This window comes from Corvus cornix, chromosome 1, assembly GCF_000738735.6.
Source record: "Corvus cornix cornix isolate S_Up_H32 chromosome 1, ASM73873v5, whole genome shotgun sequence".
In the NCBI taxonomy this organism is placed as follows: domain Eukaryota; kingdom Metazoa; phylum Chordata; class Aves; order Passeriformes; family Corvidae; genus Corvus; species Corvus cornix.
Window position 1 is genome coordinate 52,113,369 of NC_046332.1, and position 24,599 is coordinate 52,137,967.

Consider the following 24,599-nt stretch of genomic DNA (forward strand, 5'->3'; position numbering starts at 1 on the left):
AGTTTGGATAACAGAATTGGGCTGTACATCTTAAGAGACAGTGCTTTCTTTAACCAGTTTTATTTAGAAAATGGTATGGGAGTGGCCAAGCTATTATTAGCTACTGGTCATACCATGGCTAGGGTATCAGTTGCTGTACAGTCTGAGCACACCTAACTGTAAAAGCAAAATCATTTCCCCACCAGTGGGAAATAATATATTATGAGTGCATTTGTTGCCTTAATTACACAAATCTTTACCACAAAGCGTTTGTGGTAAATTAAAAGGTAATGTAAACATTTTAAAATTATGTCAGTGGTACTTACTTTTTACATGGAACTAAAATATTTGGTAGTATAAATAGGGCAAAAACCACATGGGTCATATATTCTGAAAGAAAGCCTCAACCCAAGGCTGTGAAGTAACTTCAATCGAAATGGGAGCATTAGCTATCTGGAGAATTTTCCATGTTACTTTGCAATTACTTAATGGCTAGTTAATTAACAATGAAATCAGGGGGTTTTTTTGCAGCCTTCTGCAGCTGTGGAATGAGCAGACATCACCAGCAGTATGGAGACTCAAAGGGGACCAGCCAGGCTCGGCTGTGTAGGTGGAAAGGCTTGAGGTGAACACTTGCAGTTGGCTGTGTTTATTTCACAAAGCCCACACTGGTACATACCTATGTTACAATATCTTGGCTGTAGCAATGTTCTTGTCAGATACACCAAATCTTTCAAACAGGCCTGATGAACTTCCAATGGTTGGAGTGTCTTAAGTTTTGCAGCACTAGTGCAAAAAAGAGGATGAGAAGAGACCAAACTGTGTCCAAGCTTTGGGAACCACCACAGCTCCTTAAATGTAAGGCTTCAGTAGTGAACTGCGAGTAATATGGAGAGTGTTGTCAGAATAAGTGAGAAACAAAAGAGAAAAGGAGTGAGCAAATAAACAGATTATCACTTATTTTAGTGGGTTTTCTCATACACTGAAGAATGTAGAATTATTGAACAGGTGTTCCTTGAAAGCCGACCACTGCATAGCACAGTGATACCTCATTTGTTCTGAGGATGGGGAGCCCTTGGGAGAGGAATGTATTTCATTCTCTCTTGTGCTGTGTGGCCAGGCATACATTTGTCTGATGACCAAAATGAAGTTGTTGCTTAGCTTTGAATTGGTAGTCCAACCATGTGGCATGAAGGCTATTTTAATATCCTGGGGTTGCCCAATCTGGGTAAGAAGCATGCAATGCTTAGGAAAGATTGGTTTTAAAGCTAGTGAGGATCCCCAGAAAGTCGTGTAAGTTCACAAGTTCTCTGACAGTACTAGCACAAGCACTCTTAATTTGTGTTGGATTGAAGAGTGTTTTTAAGAAAAACACATTTCTTCAATAGTATTGGCCTTTGAGAAGGTGATGCTTATGCTATACTGAGACAAATAATTTTCTAATGTTCAGGGCAGTAATAAACAAGGCCCTTTTTTGTCATACTCATTATGACCCCAGTGTAAGTGCAGATTTTGCAATGGACTTTGGGAAGCCTCTGTATTGACTATGGGACCTGCTGTTACACACTTTCTTTTTATGTTTTGATCTTCCCCTCCTTTTAGGTCTCTTATCCTGCCATGTGCCACCTCTTTCAAAATGCTGAATAGTTCCAGTGTCATCAACATGTATGGATTCTTACAGGGCTTGTAAAACTTGGTTAGAGTCTTCCAGTTTATGTTGGAAAGGACCCCTTGAGGTCATTTGGTCCTATCCCTACTCAAAACTGGGACAACTTTGAAGTCAAATGAGACTCTTTAGGGTGGCATGCAAAAATGTTTTGTAAGCTGCTTTCTAGTTAGTGAAGTCCATCCTCAAACTCCCATTTCTTGGATTTGTGCCTGTGGTTGTAGAACAGGGAGCCGGACCACTTTGAGTAGGGTAACAGGATTTATTGTGTGCAAGCAGCGTGAGCAGTCTGGTTTTTCAGATTGCCTGTAACTGAAAGAGAGGGTGGAGCAATTGTTTAGAACACAGCTTTCTGCCTTATGCTAGTGGAGATAATTATATTTTTTTAAGTAGAAAATTATATTGGGTGTATTTCAAAATTATGTTGGAGAATTCCAACATAAAATTAATTTTAGCAGGCACTGTAGTTACATGGTTATGAATTGTGCTTACAACTAGGCAAGTTTTGATATAACTAGCACAACCTAATCAGCTGTGTAAGGAAAGCATAAACTTGCTCAAGTGACTCTGAACATGTTCTTAAGGAGCAGAAAAGAGGTCATTCTTTGCAGTTATTTTTACAAAATTAAGGTCTTTGGATGACAAATGCCCTTTTTTCTTATAAGGTGGTCCTGGTCCTGCAAATACTGGTTCAAGTGCTTATCTCTGTGTATGCTGGAACCATGGATTTTGATAAGGCTACCCACATGAGAAGAGCTGGGTACTTGTGTGTTTGCAGGATGAAAGATTTATTTGCTGCACTGGGATGAAAAAGTATTTGTTTGCATCCTCTTTACAGCCCCATGAATTTTTGATCTTTAACTTTCAAACATTTATGGAAGTGATTCTGCACTAGTTATTTGCTAATAATGCTCTTATCTTGTTTGCGCTCAAAGATGTCTGGTTACTTTTGGAACTGAAGATTTTGTGAAGCTCTAACAGAAGTGCTTTTGACTTCTTTTTACTCATGCATCCACCCAAACATCAGAGGAGAACCTGAGTGATACTTGAGCCCCACTTTAATGCTATTAATGTCTAACACTTTTTTGGAAAAAGATATCAGACCTGGTCCTTCAAAGAAAGTGACAAAAATTAGGTTTTATGTATTACATGTTTCTCATCACTACTCAAGGAAACCAGAAAAAAAAAATTAATTTTTTTTTTTAATCTTTTACATACTTTATGGCAACTGATGGTTCAAAATTTTACATCAGGGGTTTTTTTTTCTACTGAAGTCTTGTCTGTTTACTTTGGTTGCATCTATTTGGGTTCTTAAAATAGTCAATCACTGTAACTGTCCTCTACAGTACTTTGCAGGTTAAAGCATGACAGAATCAATATCACAATCCTTGTGGAGATACTCCTCTGTTTAAGAAAATGGACCACTAAAAATATGAAATAGTTCTGACTGTCAAGCCCATGTTTTTAAATTTCATTTCGGTTCTTTTGGTAAATACAGCTTAAAAGAAAAAGAGCTCTGGGGAGGGGGAAGTAAAGGGAGGGAGAATGAATGATATCTGTAAAACTTCAACACTGTTAATACTGAAATTCCTCAGTTCTGCTGTAGAACCTTGACCCCTCTCTTGTTGAAGTTAAGCTATTTAATGTATGCCAAGTTTTTCTGTAAAAATAGTTTCCTACCTTCATCATTTAAAATAAAATCTGTTTTTCCTGAATTCTTTCCAGCTGATATTGATGATATGAAGATATGCTATGTTTTACGAGGGGGTGACAATGCCACCAGTGACATTTTTCATTTTTTGGTTGAAGACGGTGGTGAGTACTCCTAAAATCTCAGTTTTTCTTGTTATTTAAAGACAAAGAATTTAAGTATGCTTTGGGAGTTGAAGAGCATTGAATTTAATTGAGGGAAGGAAGTCTGTGTGATCTCCTGGAATGTGATTTTTTTATGGCTTTCCTATATTGTGAGATATTTCTGATGATTACAAAGAGAGGTGTCAATGAAATGGTAATAGCATCTAATGAAAAAACCTCAACCTAATCTAGCAAGAAAGTGAAATTCTGTAAACCTACTCAGATACCTGGACTTTCTGTAGTTTTACCTTTGTATTCCCTGTGCATGCTCTTTACACATAAATTCTCTTAAGTCTTTCTCTTGAGAAAATTTTCATTTATGGTTATTCTTGTCTACCTTTTTAAAGCTTCCAGTTCTAAGGCTGTTCATATCAAAATATTATCTCTGATGTACCTGTTATGTAGAGTTTAAGTTTTGATTCTACCTACTTAACAGAATCCTCAATGTCTTGTCAAAGATCTTTGTCAGGTGACTGGTGTGAATTCTCCTGGCTAATATCATTTTCTGGGATTGTGGTGGACGCAGAAGAAAATTATAAAAACAGATTGAGAATACTGGCATGTACTCATTTGAGGAAAAAATATGTAGGGGTTTTCTGTTTTTTTTAAAAGCACAAAGAAAGAACAGTTGAAAGGGTAAACAAAATGCATCAACAGGCTTTTTTTTTCTATCCAAAGTCTGACTTGATATGGATATTCCTAAATCTGGATATTCCTCTGTGTGGTAACAGGTGGCTAGATTATGTTACTTTAATGCCTTTTTAAATATGTGATACATAGTTCCATGTGTAATTGGCAATGAATTTTATTAGTTGATTTAATAATATACTTCTTAGAAAGAATGCTTCAAGTTAGCTGATTGTCAGCTCATGTACTCAGCTTGTGTTACAAGAAGCATAGCCAATTAAGGGTATTAAGATCAGTGGACAGGGATTTGTCCTGTCTGTCACAGACTGGACAGTTTTGTCATCATCTACCATTGCTGGAGTGGGATATTAAAGCATGTTGTACTGTTTATTGTGCTGGAAAAGCACAGAGGAAACACTACCTTTTGAGACTTTTGGAAATGTCTTTGCGAATCTTTGTGACATTAGAAACCAGGTAGTGAGATAAGAGTTTGCAACACTTGACTTACTTTCCATAAATGTGTTTTTTCACTGAGCTATAGGTTAGAGATGCTTAAAGGTATCTAGAATGGAACATGGGATGCTGTCTTTTCATAGTAATACTTTTTTATGACAGGTGTCACCATAAGGTGACATCATTATGATTTTTGAGTTATTCTTTTAGTAGGTGAACAAATATTGAGTCTTGAGATAGTTTCAAGGTTTTGTGTGATGGGAGTAATTAAAGCTGATGAAAGTTTCCTCTCAGTGAGCTGTTTTAACATCAGTTCTTAAAACTGAGTTGCCCCTTGAGAGCCCAACATTTGTGGGACTTGTCTCCATGCTATTTAACACTTCATAGTGGCAAATATGTAGTTAAAGCGAATTGCACTTCATATATTCCAACTCTATACCAAGAATTTTTCTTTCATTGGAAAGCTTACCTGCCACATCTGCTTCTATTTGGCAGAGTTGTAACAGCCTGTCAATTGTAACAGCATGCAATTTTCATAATACAAAGAATCATGATGATAACAAGGTGCTTGTTGATTTTTAGAGCCTTTGGAAGTTGTGGCATTATTGTCTTAGAGATTACTTAGCTAGATGGTAAGACGGTCTTTGCTTTCCTGAGGCTATTTGTTGACAGAAAAATGAGCTGTGTTGCATTTCTGAGTATTTCTGATTTTGAAGATGGTAAAGATGCATTTAAAATTGATGAAGTTGTGATCAAAAAATTAGTAGTTGTCTGTCTCAAATATCTCAAATTTATTGGCAATGTCTTTAGAATCTGTAATGGATGAAAAATCCAGCAATTTAACCTACTTCTATTTACACCCTCCTCAGAAAGACTTCAAAGCCAGTGTTTTGCAACTCAGATGTATTTTGGCAGACTTTCAGTGGTGGCAAGGCTATTGTTTAGGTTTTTTTGATTTTAAGCCAAATCATATTAAGAGACTCCACGCAAGAGCTGAGTGAAAGATGGAGCACAGGTGATCAACATCCTTTGTAGAAAGGCACACTTCAGAGTTCCATCTTCTGTATCAGGATTTTTGCAGTAGTAACAGGTTTGTGCTACCCTACAGTGCCCAATGCTATAAATTAAATAAGTGGGACTTCACTTAAACTGAATTGTGTGGTAGTCCATAAGTGATCTGGTTCAAATCAAGAAGCATTTCAAAACATGATTCAATGAATGAATATGCGTTCATATAATTCAGCTAATGTTATTTCAAATAACTTAAAAACCCTAAAATAAGTCACATCTTGCAACCCAAGTATTTTATGTCTTCTAGGCTTTCATGCCTCAGCAATGGGAACATGCAACAGCAGTTCCTGCTCTTTTCATGTGATGTGAATTAGAAAGTTATTTTTGCCCCAGACCTGTAAAATACTTTTCTGCGTGTCCGGTGATATTTGTTCATAGTCTCTGAACTGCAAATAGGAGAAGAGCATGACTTCCTCTAGGTCTGTTTTTTGGTGGCTGATCTGCCATACTCATTATACCATGTCTTAGGAGAATAAATGCAGAAGCTCTTTTGTTGGCCTCTTAAATGACAGTAGTCTGACTGGGGCCTGAGGCTGTTATTTCATGCAATTGCCTGGAGGCCAAGTACAACGAGTCATCAAACTGCTCTGGTGTGAACTTTTTTTGTGAATTTGGAATTTTGTTTATCTTCTCACATGTAGTAGTATTTATGGTAAGCAAGTTAGGGCAACAGCAAACTAGGTGGGTAGGTGAGGGGAAGAGAGCCAAGTCAGCCCTCTGCCAGCTCTTGGCCCCTTGCCTGCTCCATTTCTCGCAGTGGGAGTAAGGTGAGTGCCATGCTGCATACCAAATCATGACCTGGGATCTGAAAGCATGAAATATGGTACTGGAACAAGGTTGTTTGCCTTGTGGCCAGGGGAGAAAACTGGAGTACAGAGAAATGAAGAGTAGCTTGGGGATTATGGCTATCTCATAATAAACTTTGCGATTATAACTAAAGAGAACAGAAATGAGCTCAATATGAAGAGAAAGGAGGGCCATTTAAAAGGAAAGCAAGCCCTTAGGACTATAATTAACAAGCAAGAGCATAGGCCTGCTTTATTCAAACCAAAATTAGAGGTTACATCAGGAAGAACTAGTTTAAAGCTCTGAAAGAGTCTTATTGTCAGCACCAATTACCTACAAATGTATGGCTCTAGAGATCTTCTGGCTTTAAATGGAATTTTTAATAAGAGTAATTAAAAAGTAAAATATATTGAACACAATTCACCTATTTATCAACACTAGTGTTTTTTAAAGGTAGAAAGTGGTTTTATTCTTCCTATATAGGGATTTAGCCTCAAGATGATCTGTTACTAGGTGGGTGAGCCCATGCATTTCTGTTGTACTTACACTACAGAGTCTTCTTTTCTATCAGATGCTGCTGAGTTAGCATTTGAAAGAGTTGACATTTTGAAAGAAACTACAGTGGTTCATATTAAGAATTTACTTTCCATTTTGTTTTGAATTCTAATCTTAAAATAATCATGTGGAGATCTTTTGAAACTGAAAAAGTGTTATGAGTCCATTTTCGCAAAACCTTGAAGAAAGTGTGGAATTTTCTTTTTCGTAAAGGTTGCAAAATAGTCTCAGTTGAATCACATTCCTCTAGAGTGGCCTCTACATTCCATTAATAAGGTGGAGACAAAACTCTTCTTAGCAAGTGCAAGCATGTGACAGTGGTGAATCCTGATGTTTACATTATTAAGTTCTTAATTCAGTGATTAATAAAGGAATGAATGCTACCAGAAGGCAGGGAAAGCAGGATTTTTTTCTCATGGGGAGGTAAAATGCAAATATAGACTGATAGTTGAACTCTTGGATGTATTTCTGGTATGTAAGTTTGAACACTATTGAAAGACTCACTAGATGAAAAAAAAAGATCCAGTTGAAAATGCTTGAGCCTTTTAATAAGTGAAAAACACACTTGCAGGCTAACTTGTATCTGATAATTTTAATAAGAAGCAGCAGTTTCTGCAGCAAGTTCATATTACTGCAAGCTTGAGAAAATTATGTATGTACGGCACTGCATAGAGTAGGTGCTTCAGCTGTGCCAAATGGCACTAATCTGCATGGAATGAAAGTTGACAGAGAAATTAGCTCCAGTGTGTTGAGCTCTTGTGCCTGTTTCGGAAAACTGCATACTACAATTTTACGCTGCATCCCTTATGAGTTGTCTGAGGCATTTTTGCTCCTTACATGAACTGGGCACGGAAAATGCAGTTAAAACTGAAGTCTGTTGTTTACCTTCTCTTTATTCTTTGCTTGTCTGAGATTCCTTAATGTCACTGCAGTAAATCATAATAATTGACTAAGAATATGGATTTAATGCCCACCTATCCATTCTGTAGAATAGAAGATATTTTCTCCTGAAATGTGCTGTTTCAAATAATCTGAAACTGGTTGAACTGGTTTAAGGCAATTTTTTCGCCAGATTCTGCTGATTGTGTAGAGTAAAACAAACATACCCCAAAACTGGAACTAAACTCAAACCCCAGCACAACCTCCATGCCTCCAGAGGCAGTATCAAAGTGAAATACATTCCCCTGCCCAGCAATGGGTGTCTGGGCTAGCAGTACTACTGCAGCAGTGTGCAGGTGCCTGTTAGAGAGCAGCTATTGTATTCTTTTTTGATTCACATAAGAAAAAATCTTTATTCTCTTTAGGTTTTGTAGATAAATCTGAAATGTTCAGGATCAGGTCATGTAAAGTCAATGAAGGAATGTTCATCTCTTTTAAACAGTAGTCTGCTTCCAGATATTTTTAAAAGAAGACCTTGTTCTTGGTCTGCTTGTTACTTGACTAGTGCTCTCATCACAGTAGTTTGCCATGTTTGTTCTCCCTCCTCCCCTGTCTGTTTTCTGGAGCTTGGGAAACTGTCAACCAGGATTGCAGCACCCATGGAAGAAATTCCTGTGTTGAGCCTCTAGTATTTTTTGTTGCAAGAGGCTAGAGCCACAGTAATATTTTGCATTACAGTCAGTCCCGTTACATTTTCCTGTTTTGAGTAACAAAATGAGATAACCCTGATTTGGGCCTTTTAGGTCTGGAGCATTCTGAAGAAAAACCCCAGATCGTGTGAGGGGAAAACCCATTTCCTATTCAGCTTTAATCTGAACCATAATCTGCTTGTCCCTTACCTAACTTCTTTCTCTGCTCAATGCTTAAGTGGAGTCCTCCAAAGTGCTTCTTTATGACTGCTGTGATACCTTGCAACACCTTGCCTCAAGGGTAGAATGGTTTCAAAGGGGAAGTAATGACAGATTCTCATAGCTGTTTTAGGAATGTGAGGATCACTAGGGAAACAAGAATTGTTTTATTTCAGGCTCTTTGGGCAGCTATTCTGACTTAAAGCCAAAGCATTGCAAAGCCAAGGCTCACTAAAACTGGTGATTTACATCATTAGCTAAATCTTACTTAAACTTTTCGTTACAGATGCCTAAATGCCTTAACACAGCACTGCATTTTGCTGTACTAACATTTGGCTAAATCCCCACTGAAGCAAGAATCTTTCAAAAACAATTCCCTGAAGTTAGCCTTTAAGCCCAGTTTATGGGAAAACTTCATAGACTTTTCCCAAATACGTTTATGCAAGAAATTCAGCTGAAGGATCACTGTTCCACTGCCTAGAGAAAGCTCTCCATTAAGTTTGTGAAATACAGTTATTTCATCTGTCATCCTTTGTATTGATAAACAAACAGTATTTTTTTAGGAACTTCACCATCCTGGTATGCTTTATTAATTTGTGAGAGAATAATACTACACCCTTGACTTTAATTATTAAGCTATAACAGTTGTCAGTGCTGTTCTTCAAAGCCAAAATGCTGATGTGTTTTGCTGGGTGAGCTGTAATAATAATGTTGGATCAGACCTTTTGGACTGAATATCTGATAGTTCTTAAAGTGGCAAACTGGTAAAATATGATTGGGAATTACTTGCAGCATCCTTGCTTGACCTTACTTGTAACATTTGGGCACACCAGTCTTGGCAAGACACATCAACTACATTTATCTTTGGCTTAAAAATGAGGGCATCACATGTTGGTGGTTTGCTTGCCATCATTTGTCAAGTACTGTATTGGATTCTGGTCCATTGCCAGGTTTGTTGCTGCTGTTTTAATATACTCTAGGATGGTGCCCAAACAATTTTCCACGTCACACTTCTTACTGTAAGTATTACCAGGGGATTTAAATAGTTAGTTTGACACTACAGTTTATATTAAAAAAATATGATCAAAATAAACTTTACTGTAAATAAAAAATGAGTTCATGGGGTCGTTATTGTGAATGTGGCAGCAAGGTCTCAGCAAAATGAAGTATCTGTGAAAATATACAGGAGTAAGAGATGCTTACGTGGGGCATATAGAAAGACTGGCACAAACCTTACTAACCTCAGTGGAAAGACTTTCATTGTCTTCTATACTAGTTGTTATATTGGTCTTCTTGTCCTGGCATTTTAGATGGAATCATGGAACTTATTAAATTTTCCATTTCTAACTTGAATATCGCCTTATCCTCCCAATAGATACATAGAAAAAGTCAGCTTTGTCTAGTTGAAACAAGATTTTTTTGAGAGGAATAAAGGTAGCTCTGTGATTTGGCAAGAGAATTTTTGTTTGTCTTTAATTATTTGGGTTCAATGGTGATTTTGTCCAAAAACAAAGCTTTCCCTCTGCTCCCCATCCTGGAGTTTTAATCATTTTTTTTAAACAAGCAAAGCAGTGTAATTGAAGGACTGGGTTTAGATATTGCCTTGGATTAGTAAAGGAGAGTCAATTGTGGTTTTAATTGTCTTTTATACAGAACTTAGGGCACTTTGTCCAAACATGGAAGTCTCAGATGCAATTCCTTCCTTCATTTGAGCAGCTTTTTAACCCATACTCCCACTAATGTGCCTTCACTTACATTCTGAGCCGTTTTGTATTAATTTTCTGTTTGCTGCCCAAGTATATGATCTCTGAATTACTCTTTGGAACATTGCCTGCACTTGGATGTTCCACTTTCAACTAAGTATTGTTACTATGGGGCCAAAAAATTCTGTCTCATTTTTTTGCATTTGTTCCTCCTCTCTTTCCCCCCTGTATTTCTACTTTGCTGCTAATACCTCCTGTGTTCCACAGAATAAAATGGCTTAAACAGGCCAGTTAGGAGCAGTGCCTCTCCGAATAACCCTAAGTCTGGTTGTTTAGATCAGGGTTTAGAGCAGACAGATACTGAATCTGTTCCAGTTCTCCTTGAATCAGGGCCAATGGTCTTGTCTTCCATATAGAATGAGCACCTGGACTGTTGGGCTGGTTGAATAGAAAGGAAATGTCTCAAACACCAATACCTGTTGACAGTATTTTTCTAGTTTCCAGCTGAGATCACTTGCTGAGTAGTCACACTTTCAAAGAAGATACAGTTGCAACAAAGTTTACCAGTTTAGCACTTGGATGGAGCTCAATCATGCTTGTTTTGCTGAGCTGAATAGTGCCATTGATTTCATTTGACCTGGTCAGATGAGAGACAAGGAAGGTATAAGGTAGCTGTATAAGTACCTAACAGGCTTTTTACTTAAAAATAATCCACAATTTAGCTTTTATATTCTTGTGATATAGAATAAGGCCTAGATAGCAGCAAAAGAAGCATGACAATGAGCAGTAAAATTAGGTCAAAATGCAAGAATTAAAGGGATTAAGGAGACACACTAGGCTTAAGTAGAAGAATTGAGAACTCTCAGCAGTAACACTGATTGCCAGTGACATGAGAACCTGCAGAAAGACGCTAATTCCTAAAGTGAACTATAATAAGCTTGTAAAATTATCTTGGTAGTCAGTTGGAAATATTTTTGATTTGGATGTTCTGAAGAGCTCTAGAGAAGGGACACTGGCTGCTGTCAAGAAACCCTGCTCACAGCAGCACAGCTTGTTTAATTTCCCAACTTGTTTTAATCAAGGGACTCTAAACAGCCCTCAGGATAAGTTAGCTTTTATCACTTCACTGGCCACTTAACTGTGTAGAGTCCCCTAGAGTTCCTGTAAAGGTTCATTTGAGTAGTAAAAAAAAAGTATGCAGGAAGTTTCTGGATTTCTTTAAAAATTACGTTGATATTTATACAGAGAGTGATAAATATCTCTGAAACAAACAACAGATGCATGAAAAACAGTATTCCAACAAGAAAAGTTAGTATTAATCTATGGAAATATGCTAAGACTCAAGTTAAATTAAAAATTGAGAAAATATAATGATGGCATACGTTGTTATCAAAGTTTTGCAATTTGTGCATCTTAATTTACAGCGTTCTTACTGTTGCAAGTCTCTGTTTGCCTTGCTAGATATTTAGGAACAATTCTTGCCTCAACCACCTCTGTGCTTTTTCTGGAAAAATGAAGACAATTATTTTTGTTTCATAAGCCCAAATTTTGCTTGGATATGGTTCAAATTTTCCCTGAAATTACATTACCTGTTCCTTATAATTGGCATTGAAGTATGTTAGGGAGCGTTTTGGTTGACTAGAGCTTAATGGTGGTGGCAGTAAGGTGGAGTGTTTAGGGGTGAGAATCAAGGCCAACAAGATAGATATGCTGGTGAGAGTCTGTTACAGAGCACCCAACCAGGATGAAAAGGCAGATGAAATATTCTATAAGCAGCTGCGAGAAGTCTCACCCTCACCAGCACTTGTTCTCCTGGGGGACTTCAGCTTGCAGCATGTCTGCTGTAGATCCAGTACAGCACAGAGGAGGAAGTCGAAGGAGGTTCCTGGAAGGTATGGAAGACAACTTCCTGACACAGCTGGTCAGTGAGTCAGCCAGGGGAGGTGCCCAGCTGGACCTGCTGTTTGTGAACAGGGAAGAACTGATGGGAGATGTGGTGGTTGGAGGCTGTTTTGGGCACAGCTATCACAAAATTAATGAGTTTTAGATTCTCAGAGGGACAAGAAACAGAATCAGCAGAACTGCCACCTTGGACTTCTGAAGGGCCAGCCTTGGCCTGTTTAGGAGCTTGGTTGACAGAGTCTCTTGGGAGACAGTGCACAGAGGCAGAGGGGGCCAGGAAAGCCTCACATTCTACAAGAAGGAAATCTTAAAAGTGCAGAATCAGGATGTCCCCATGTGCCAAAAGATGAGTTGGCAGGGAAGAAGACCAGCCTGCCTGAACAGAGAGCTTTGGCTGGAACTTGGGGAACAAAAGAGTTTATCAGCTTTGGAAGAAGGGGCAGGCAACTCAGGAGGACTACAAGGATAGCATGAAGTTATGCAGGGAGAAAATTAGAAGGGCCAAAGCCCAAGTAGAGCTTAATCTAACTACTGCCGTGAAAGACAATAAGAAGAGTTTCTATAAATGCATTAGCAAGAAAAAAAGGACTAAGGAGAATCTCTATCCTGCATTGGATGTGGGGAGAAAAATAATGACAAAGGATGAGGGAGCAAGTTCACCCTCAGTAAATTTGCTGATGACATCAAGTTGGGTGGGAGTATTGATCTTCTTGAGTGCAGGTAGGTTCTGTGGATGGATCTGGACAGGCTGGATCGATGGGCCAAGGCTAACTGGAAGAAGTTGAACAAGGCAAAGTGCTGGCTCCCATTCTTGGGTCAAAACAATCCCATGCAGCACTACAGGCTAACAGAAAAGGACCTGGGGGTTGACAGCAGCTGGACATGAGCCAGCAGTGTGCCCAGGTGGCCAAGAAGGCCAATGGCATCCTGGCCTGTATCACCAATAGTGTGGCCAACAGGACCAGGGCAGTGACTGTCCCTCTGTACTTGGCACTGGTGAGGCCACACCTCAAATCCTGTGGTCAGTTTTTGGGCCCCTCATTACAAGAAGGACATGGAGGTGTTGGAGCGTGTCCAGAGAAGGGCAACGGAGCTGGGGAAGTGTCTGGAGCACAAGTCCTATATGAGGAGCTTCTGAGGGAGTTGGGGGTTTTTATCCTGGAGAAAGGAGGCTCAGGGGAGACTCCACTGCTCTCTACAACTGCCTGAAAGGAGCATGTAGTGAGGTGGGGGTCAGCCTCTTCTCCCAGGTGACAAGTGACAGGATAAGGGGAAATGGACTCAAGTTGCACTAGGGAGGATTTAGATCAGATATTAGAAAAAGTTTCTTCGTGGAAAATCTCATCAGGCATTGGAACAGGCTGCCTGGGAAAGTGGCTGAATACCCATCCCTGGAGGTATTTAAAAGACATGTGGATGTCATGATATAGTGGTGATTTGGCAGTGCTGGGTTAGTGGTTGGGCTCAATGATCTTAAAGGTCTTTCCCAACCTAGATGATTATATGATTCTATGAAATTAAAAGCCAGGAGTGATACAAGCAGAGTGAAAATCCTGTTAGAGTAAATTAATTAATTTGATGAGTGTTGATTATTGTTTGGGTTTGGTCTAGATCAGGATATATTAGATTGGTATAGTGTGGTTCTCTAGGGTTCCCTTCAGTTAATTTTTCTTTTAACAGATTTAACTAAATAGATTTTGGTTTTATTACTAGAAAGGATTTCATTTAGCAGTAGGCCTTTAGGAAGCTCTTTGAAAAGACAAAAAAAAATTTTCCCCTCCCTGAAGAAGGATTTTGGCTTGTTAAAGTTCAAGTCATTAGTAAAACATTAATTCAGTCAGCTTGATACACCATTGCCCTGAATGTTTGCCAGGATTCCAATCTCAGTAACTCTTAAGTACCAGCACAGCACTTCTGTCACTGCTGTGTAATGCGCATTTTCTTCAAGACTGTAGGAATGCTGTTACCACACACCTTGTTGCCTCTCTAAAGCTTTGTAGTTAGGGACTAACATAATAATTAGAGAGGGAATTGTAAGGACACCTTTAAAGAAATATTTGAGGCCTAATTCAAAGCCCAGTGCCTCCAGTGAGGCTCTTTGTGCCTCGAGGTTTGTGGTTTGATCCTCCATTACTGAAATCTGTGAGAATACTTTTTTCACTCACTACTGTGGTGTTCAAGAGCAGGTTGTGCAAGATAAGATTCTCATAACTAAAAGTGTGCTGTTATTCAGTGTCCCTAAAACTATTTTGCCCTAGAAGTTTTTTTTTAGGGCCTTGGAAATATTTTATTTCTTATTCTGATGTCTGCTTTTTTAGGCAGAACTTTTGAGCTCAGGAGCCTGAGACATGTAGCCAGTTAAAAAAACCCACGGAAGTACTCTGTATATTATTTCAAGACTTTCCTGGGCTTTGTGCTGAATTCAGTCAATGTCTACACTGTTTAATCTCAGTAATGCCCTTCAAACTGGCTCATCGTGACCTTGGAGGATTTGTAGTAGTGTGTGCTCAAATACATTCTTCCTGAGAGAATTGCACTGAGAGTGTTTTGCACAGAGATATAAGATCCTGGTGAAAAGGAAGCTAGTCAATACCTTTTTTTTTTTTCTGACAGATCCAAAGTGCATCACACTCAGCTTCTTCTTTAGGAATAGATGATGCAGTGTTCTACATTTAAGATCCAAATTACAGAACTTCTCTAGTGGGCATTTTGGGTGGGATTTTGTCCTGGATTCATCCTAATCAAGTGGAACATTAAAGTGCTGGATTAATAGCCATAATAAATTTAGGTTTTTGTTCATAACCTTGAGGATGAGCAGATTTAGGTGTGGCATACTAACAATTGCCCTGAATTCTAATCCAATTTTGCCCGTAGTTTCCTTTTCATGTGTACTTAAAATTACATAAATCATGTTAAGTATTAAACAGAGCAGTGTTCTGCACTGGCAAGGTGTGCATTTTAGTTGTGAAGCGGACATTTTCAAGCTTGTTGGCTGATTTGGGCATTACACTAAACGTAGGAAAGGACATGAGATTGCCAGTGTCTCTCTTTTGCTTATTAGATCGTTGTGTATTGGATTTGTTGCAGATACTTGAGACCTGGGCTCAATTTTCTGTGCTGCCTGAGGAATCTTAGATAGATATTTCCTACAAAACTGCTGTTACCTTTAGGCTGTAGGAAATGTGAGTTAGCCTGTGCTCCTGCAGAATCCTGTTGTTTGTACACCAGTGGCAAGTGGGAATGAGACAAAGTAAAGCATTGCTTTTGTTACTGTTTTGCCACCACTGAATAAACACAGGCAAAAAGAGGAAAGAGTAGCTGGAATAGGCAGACTTTATGCATTAAACTGAAGCTTTATGACTGCAGTGGTTGAAGGAACCTAAAAATGAGGGATTGCATTGGGATTGATCAGCCAGTCCATGAACTCAAATATTTTCATATAGCTCTCCTTTCCCCTCCCCCCCCCCCACACTTAAAGATAGGCAGAAGGTAATTTAGTAGTATGTCCTGCAGGTATGGTAGCAATAGCATAGCAGAGTCCTGTGTGTCATTTTAAGCTGCACAGTTACTATATGCTTGGTTCTTATTTTAAAATCTACTACTTCATATACCTGCTGAAGGATCACAACTGAGGTAGATTCAAATAAGCAGGACAATTTTCACCAGCGTTGTTCTGCCCTGAATCATATAATGTATAATTCTTGGGTTTCAGATTATGAAGGATGGAGGAACGGATCACAACAGAGAAATGTTTTATTCAGTCATTTGTTTGTTTAAGGGAAAATAACTCTTAAAAAAAAAAAATTACTAATGCACTTTCAAGATGTAAAGTATCTTATTTTGTGTACCTGTTCCCCATGCAGCACACACATCTCTACACCAAGGTAGTGAGCTTGCAGTGACTCCTGTGTCATGTCTCCACCACCCTGAATTATGCTGCTATTTGAACTCCTTTTCTGAGTTGTTAGGTTCATAGCACAAGTAAATTCGAGATGATATGATTTATTTTGATCAGCTCATGAAAATATGTTTGCACCATGTTCCACTTAATGACCTGCAAATGTTTACTAAAGCTTTAGGAAAGAGGATGAGAAAGGAAGGAGAAATATTTTTTTATGAGGTCAGTTTTTTTCTTTTTATTGAGTCTCCGCACTATAACCCCCAAAATAACCTGGATTTAACTAATTCCCTTCTTCTGTCATCCAAGAGAGCTGTTTCTGAGAAAATGCTCTTTGCTACTCTTAGTGTGCTTGAAAATTGAAAGAAGCCTCAAAAGAATCTACAGTTGAGAAATAAAAACCTATTGATCCAAATGTTAGTCTTAAAGTTGTAGTAACTTCAATATATTGAGTAATAAGCAAATGTAGTTTTAGACTTATAGTCTCTATGTAGTTACTGCTATTATTTAAAGTAGTTTGATAATCATCAGTCAGAGGAATTCTGCTTGACATCATATGATAAAATTATTTCCTTCCCTTGATTGCTACTCTTCCCACCTATTAAAGCAAATAACTCTGAGGGTTTGCAGCTTCTAATTTTTCATGGTTCTTTACACTTCCCTTAATTACATATGTAAACCAGGCCTTATTCATTGTTCTGAGGTCCCAGTTTCATCTAAACCTGTGAGGAGGAGCCAGCCCTGTATCAATATCTGGTTACTGAATTATTGAGATGTCAAGTGACTGCCTTTCCATCTGAAGCTGTCTGCTTCTGGGGAAACTTCACTCAACTGGGGACCCTCAGAGATCGCTCTTGTGTGTGATGAATTTTCTCATTGTTGAACAGCATTCCCTTGGCTTCCACAATTGAAAGAGAATAAATCTAGATCCTCTGTGGAGTTGACTTGCATTTTTAGTAAGACTGTCTGCAAAGTCTTTGGGATGAAGCTGCTTTTCCTAGCCAGGACATACTTTTACAAATGCAGATGTACCTTGATTTGACCACTCATGGTTTTGCTTGATTAGCCACTCATCAATAGGCAATGTATTATTTAGGTAAAAAAATAGTGTCTATACTGTTTTATCCCACAGTTCTTCAGTTTTGTTCTTTGCATGGAATATATGCACATTGGTGCAAAAATATGTTGTAAAACATCTATATACTGTTTGTTTAAATCTCATATTTTCATACCTTTTGAGTACTTTTGAAACATAATAATTTTAGTGTACTTTTTCCTTCAAAGTATTAATTTTGACTTGTGATGATTTTACATGATGTTGTCCATGTGGCTTAGTTCATCAGATTCATTCAGTGATATAAGTTGCAAATACTTCCATTTTAATTCCACCTCTCCTTTTCTTTTTTTTTTTTTTTTTTTGTCCTGTTTGATGACTCCAGAAAGAGTATAGATATGGTAGGATTGAGTATTAGGTATGAAGATAACTATAAAGAGTTCATATAGGCTCTTTTTCCACAGCATTTGAAATAGCAATGCATTACAAAATTATCTTGAACATTTAGCAAACTCTGAGTTTCATAAAATTGACAGTTTGGACAGTTAATAATGTTTTGTTTGAAGGATTGTGGAACTTGACAAGTTTGCAAATGCTGGGAAGTGTAATTTCCTGAGAGGCCTTGTTTCAATGAAACTTAACAGTAATGGTGATTTTTGCTAAACAAAGACTCTAAGATGCTTCTGATCTGCTGGCAATTTTTGGATGCTTAGTTTCTATGTTTCACCCATGTTAGGAAGTGGCATGACAAGGATCAGTGGTTGGAATTTGAATGCAGAACAACTCACCTTGGAGATGGGAATGTAGTTTTTAAGAGAGGGTGGTCTTAACTGGTAACAGATTTTCAAGGCAAGTGGTGAATTCTGATGTCTTCAAGAACAGATATTTTACTAACCCCCTCCCCCCCAGTGAAACTACATCCAACACAAAGTTACTGAATGGAATCCTATGCTCTCTTAATACAGAAGATAAAGCTAAATCATTACAAATGCCTCTTTTGGCCTTGAAATCTATAGAGCAGGAATTTGTAGAAACTCTTAACTATTACTTATTTTGCATACAACTAGAGACAGCAGCAAAGCTCTCCTGGAAACTTAGTGAGAAAAAACTGAAAAGAGAATGTATCATTTGCAGGAAATTCTTATCAGTGCTGTTCTTCCAAATTGTATATTTAAGAAACAATCCTTACTCCTCCCTGACCCTCCTCCAAGATCCTTAAGGAAATTAAGAAGTGCTATTGTGAAAGTCATAGAAGGACCTTTAAATCACATAGCTGAGTAGCCAAGAATTCAAAGAAGACAAAATGAAACCTGAATGGTACAGAACTCAAAACCTGTGGATTGTTATAGCTTTTCATATAGTCACTAGTTATTATTTGTTTAGTATTTCAACATACAATCTTATCCCTCTCCCCCCTACGCACATTCTTGTGAAGTATATCTTTCTAATCTTAATGTTATCTTAACTTCCCTGAGGTGAAAAATGTTTTTACAAAGAATTCTATAAGTAAGCAGCACTTGGAAAAAAACAACCAAAAAGAACACAGAAACCTAACAAATTTGACAAATTGATTTTTAAAACCTTTTGTATTTAACAGTTTAAAAACCCTTAAATTTGCCAAATTTTATTTATTTTTTATTATCAAAACCTCGTAATGCACCAAATACTCTTTAAAATAATGTCACCTACCTAAATGTAGGTGACAATATTTTTATAGAATTCCATTGTTTATCCTGTTGTTCTTAGCTAGATCAGGGTTATTCTGACATAATCAAGTGAAATAACTCCATCCTTATGTAAGTGAAAGTAGAACCAGACTAGCCAGATTTCTACCCTCTTCTCAACAAAGTTATTCCCACAGAGGTTATCCAACATGTCCTGCCTGATTAGTGTCTTGCTTGGAAAAGTTCAGCAGATCAGAGAGAGATGTCATGTTCATCACACTGCTGGCTTCTCTCAGGATGTGCTGTCACATGATACCAAATGTGGGGATATGGGTGACTTTCTGCTCCAATTATGGGTTGTCTTTCTTTCCTGCCTCACTCCTGGTTTTTTTCCCATATAATGCTGAGGTTGCTTTGGTGAGTAGCACGGCTCACGGTTAAGTTTTGACTTTTGGATTCTTGACATGCCTGAACTGGCTTTCCACCTGAAAAAAAGCAGGTATTCCTCCTTCAGTGCTTAGCTTTGCATAAATAGTTCTCACTGGTCACAGCATCTGAAACTGCAGCTCTTGGGCCCAACCCACCTTTCCAGTGTAGAACTGATAAGAGATTGTCAAGAAGGTGATAAACACAAGATTAAGGATTAAGTGTAAAATAAAGTATGTGAGGTGGGCTTTCAGTGCAAAGTGGTATCCATGAGTAAATGCAGATTTCCCTCCCTTTTTTTTTTTTAAAGTATCTCTTTCTCTGGGCTTCTTTTAAAATCATTCACTTGCTTACACAGTTGAGTTGTCCTTGCCTTATTTCTTCCTAAGATAAGAAAAAAAAATTTCTTTTCCTCTCCATAAATACATTACCTCCGAGAATTTCCCTTTGGGCAGTGTTGTTCAGCTTCATTCCAAAATACAAGGTCGTGTGCTAAGTGGCATAGAATAGGATACACAGGAGGAACAAAGGCATGATTAATTGCCTGTGCTAGCATATTTGTTTTACTTCAAGCTAGCTGCATATCTTAGAGTAGCAGAAGACACGTCATGAATTCTAACATATGTTCATCCAGGAACAAACTTTCTGTGCATGCTGGCTATACATGCTAAATAAATAACAAGCACTGCTAAAACCCACATTTCAATCCCTTAATTGCTAATGTTTGGGTGCTAGCTAGATCAAACTAGTACAGATACAGATACACTCTTACGAGTTTCTGAATTTTTCTCAAGATTTAACCAAATTTGGAGGGAACTTACAGCATACTTCCCGGGGCACTTTTAGGTTTTGGGGTTTTAGATGCAAGAGCTAAAGAGCCATATGTTTTTGTCGTCTGCTCATTTGTTACGTTTTAACAAAAAAAAAAAAATTCTCAACGTACATACAAATGTTGCTCTTACAAATTCAGAAGGAAAATAAAAAGGACAGGAGTCATATGTTTTAACAAAGATGTCCAAATGTGTGGTTGCAAATCTAATGGTAATTTTGGGATCCCTTTATAGTTAATGGAGTTGTTAAGCTGGTTAAGTAAGGGTGATTCATCTCAATATAAGAAACAAGCTAATAGATTAGTTGATTTGCTCTCCTAAGGTGCTTGTTTCTCCATTTATGTCATGGTACATCGTGGCTATTAGTGGAAATTGGAAAAAAATATTGCATCTACATACATAGTTCTGTAACTCCCACATATAGTTTTTATTTGCTGAAATTAATGTTGTGGAAAAATGTAATTGTGAATCATATTAAAAAATGTTTATGCAGTAATGTCAGTGCATTTGTTTAATGTTTACCTATGTATTGCTCAGGAAATCTAAATTCAAGTTCTGTATTTCACCTTTACTGGAGCCTGGAGATGGTTCACGGTTTTACTTTATTTCTTTACAAACTTAATTACTGCAAAATATGCAGTAGATACTGAGAACAGTTTTAATGAGTTGAGGAAATTAATAAAAGTAAGATTGTGTTATCTTTTTCTTCACTGTAAATTTGGCAAGGCCGTTTCATTTTGCAGTGGCCATTCCTTTTATCTAAATAGTTGGGAAAGAATACAGAGATAATTTTTGATGAAATGAAATACCAAGAAGTTGTGATTCAGATTAAAAAAATGCTTAGAAGTGCAAGGAAAATTTTTATCTTACATATATATATAATCCTTTAATACATGAAATTATGAGAGCAAATAGGGAGTTAAGACTACAAAATCGAAAGCAAAATACTGCAAATGCTTCTTTATGAATGTTTATCTACATTTTTCTAAATACTTATGTGAGTATAGAGTGTCCTGATCACGTATGTTTATATGCATATGCATAAAAAAATGCAATGAATATATAAGCTGTGAAGTTAAAGAAAGATATATTTTAATAGAAAAGAATCTGGTACTTTCCAGTTCTGTTTATGTCTCTAAGTGGAGAAAGGATGGCTTTGAAATGAATTTGCTGAAATAGATTTTATTCCTAATTTTTCACACTTGGTGTGTGACTTCATGCAAGCCATAGAATCATGGGATAACAAAGGTTCGGACCCATCTCTGGATATCGTTTAGTCTGATATCCCTGTGCAGAGCAGAATCAATTAGAGCAGATTGTCCAGGAATGAGTCCAGTCAGGTTGCAAGTATCTCCAGGGCTGGAGACTTCCACACCCTCTCTGAACAATGTGATACAAAGCTTGGACACCCTTACAATAAAGAAGTGGTGGTGTCATGTTTGAATGCATCTTGGAATTCAATTTGTCCCCATTGTTTCTTGTCCTGTCTCTGGGCACCTTCAAGAAGAGCCCAACTCCCTCTCATCACACCCTCCCGTCAGGTACTTACATGCATTGTTAAGTTTCCCACCTGAGCCTTCTCTTCCCCAGGCTGAACAGTAACAATTCTCTCAATCTCTCCTTTCAAGTTAGGTGCTCCAGGTCCTTAATCACCCTTGTGGCCTTTCTTGCTCTCATATATTGGTCTCAATACTGGGCCAAACACTGCATGTGTGTCTCTTCATGAGTAGAAAGGAAGGATCACATACTTCAACCTGCTGGAAAGTCACCCTAATGCAGCCCAGAATGCTGATTACATTCATACTATCATGTATCACACTAGATAAGTCCAGGGCTTGAATTGTGGCAGTAAGAAAAAAAATCTATTCCCTGTTACTTCATTCATCTGTGGGGAAGCAAAATTCTAGTGTTCAAGTGTACAAACTACCACAAATGTGAGTGGCTTACAAATTTTATATGCAAGGAGCATTCTCAGTTTGAATCACTGATAGCTGAGATAGGTCTAGAGACCATTTGCCATGTTCCACGTGAAAATGAAGCATAGTTAGAAACAACCAGCTGTAAGTAGAATTGTAAGTCCATCTCACAGTAGGATTCTGGGGAAATCACATAAAAGGCTGTGTCAGCAGCTCACAAGATCTATTACTGTTTATTACCTTGGCTCATGGCAAAACAGCTGCAAGCTGTTGTTTTCTCTCATCCTTCTCTGCATGAGTATTATAGGCTGGAACATAGACATTCACATCCACAATGGCTGGCAAAATTAGAAGAGTCAGAGTTGGGAAGCAAACTCAAAAGTGTTAATTTTTCTTTCAATTTAACTATCTAAAATTGGGGGACTTTAAAAAAATCGTGTAAGAAGGCGGTCTGAAAGGATATTCTGAAAGTGCCTGAACTATGATAAAAGTGTACTGCTTTATAGCTGGAATTAATTCCATCCCTAATTTTTAATTTAGATTAATGAATGAGATGCTGTTTGGGTGAGAGGAGTAGGAGGGGAGAGGGAATCCAAAATCCTTGCCACCTGCTTCTTAACATTAAACGTGATGCCTCCAGAGCTTTCTTGAGGAAATTTAGGTGCCTCTAGAGGACATTTTAGGTCTTATGCAGGCCAAGTAGCCCTCTGGAGTTACTTAATTCTCTCCATCTGTTTACACAGTTTACAGTGGTTGGGTTCCTCCCTTAAAATGTTCAATGGTACAGTCAAATTTGACTTGATGACTTGCTGCTGCCAAGCAGCAAGATCCCCTTCTCCCTCCCTCATCCTTTGCTATCTCATCTTACACCAGTTTATAGCATGCTAGGTTGATTCAGCTAACTGTTCTGGCAGGAAGCCAGTGGGGTTTTAGACTAAGTGAGTGGTATGGTGCTGAATTGGTTTACCAGGCAGGCAGGGATGAGCAGCAGGGAGAGCACACATCTAGGAATGCAGGGACTGGAGGAGGCGAGAGAGAAATGGAGTCTCCCCAGTTGGGGGCTTGAGGTGCTGTATTGGTTCAGCTCAGTTGTCCAGCTATGCTGCTTCCCAGTCAGTTCAGATGGGGCTTCTCAGGCTGCTTGAGGCAACAGGAAACTGTGCTGCCTACCACAGGGGAAGTCCCACCTCCTCGTTTCATCTGGCTGTACCTGTTCTCTCTGTGCAAGCAGAATTGATGGTGCAGCCACATGCAAAAGCATGGATTCCCCCTATCTACAGCATCCCATAATTAATCACCCTAAAATCATTTTAGAATCACCTTCTTGGGCTCCTCAGGCTAAGAAGATTTAATCAATGAATGAACAAGCCACTATTTTAAAACTATTAACACATATTTTGCTGACTAGTGGCATAACAATAGAGAAAAGACAGTTTATAAAAGGAGTCCATTTAATTTGTACAATGACATTCCAGCATGACATCTCCATTGGGAGCTTAGGCAAATTCTTCCTGGAGGCTTGAATATGCTGAAAGAGACTGTATATTTTGTAATAATAATCTAAACATTAAAAATAAGAAAATAATAAAAAAATAAGGTGAAACATACATACATATCTGTGCTATTTAGGAGAAAAAAATCTAAATCTGTACATGAGAAAAAAACAGGTATAGCATTACACACATAAAATAGAGAAAGTTTTATGTCTTCTAATCAACAATATTCTAATAATTTTTGTTAAATGTTTAAATAATTTTAATTGTTCAATAAGGGAAGCTCTCCTATTTCATTTAGAATGTTGCACTAATGTTGGTGATGGATTTTGCTTGGAATTGAGGTAACAAGTGATGAAAACATATCTTAATTGCTCTTATGGAAGGCACATTGTGCTGCAAGTTGATTATCTCTAGATCAAAAGTGTGTTAAACATTTTAAGTAAATTACACAAGATGGTGGTTTGCATGTTGTAGGAGATGTGCAGTTAGGTCATTGAAATCATGGGTTGTGCACCTATATATATTGGGATTATAATTCTATAAAATTTGTGCAGTAGAAAAATCCAGCTGGCTGCATTCCATTTTCTACCATAATGAATGGCATCCTTTCCATCAAATATTTGATTAACGAGCTAAATGTGGCATTCATACTATGAGTACATCATCAAAACAATCTTCTTTTAAGATGGCAAAGCATGCAAGGAATGGTGAACAAAGTCATTAGGCAAGTGCTTTACAGTGTTTCACAGAATCATAGAACCATCAAGGTTGGAAGAGAATTTTAAGATCATTAAGTATGTCCATCAACCCAGCAGTACCACTGAAACCCCTAAACCACTAAAACCTGTCACCCAGAATTGAGTAAAGGCTAATGGAGAACCACAGCATCACAGGATTTTTCAAAAGTAGGTTGGATTTGTTTCTTTTTAAAA

At 38.0% G+C, this 24,599-nt stretch overlaps 1 protein-coding gene across 1 annotated transcript in view; it reads left to right on the forward strand.

The window, feature by feature from the left end:
• FREM2 (FRAS1 related extracellular matrix 2) overlaps window positions 1-24,599 on the forward strand; it is a 119,744-nt gene that overhangs the window by 5,530 nt on the left and 89,615 nt on the right. Inside the window, exon 2 of the mRNA XM_019286310.3 lies at window positions 3,371-3,460. Within this exon, the coding sequence (XP_019141855.3) occupies window positions 3,371-3,460 (90 nt within the window). The remainder of the gene's footprint in view (window positions 1-3,370; window positions 3,461-24,599) is intronic.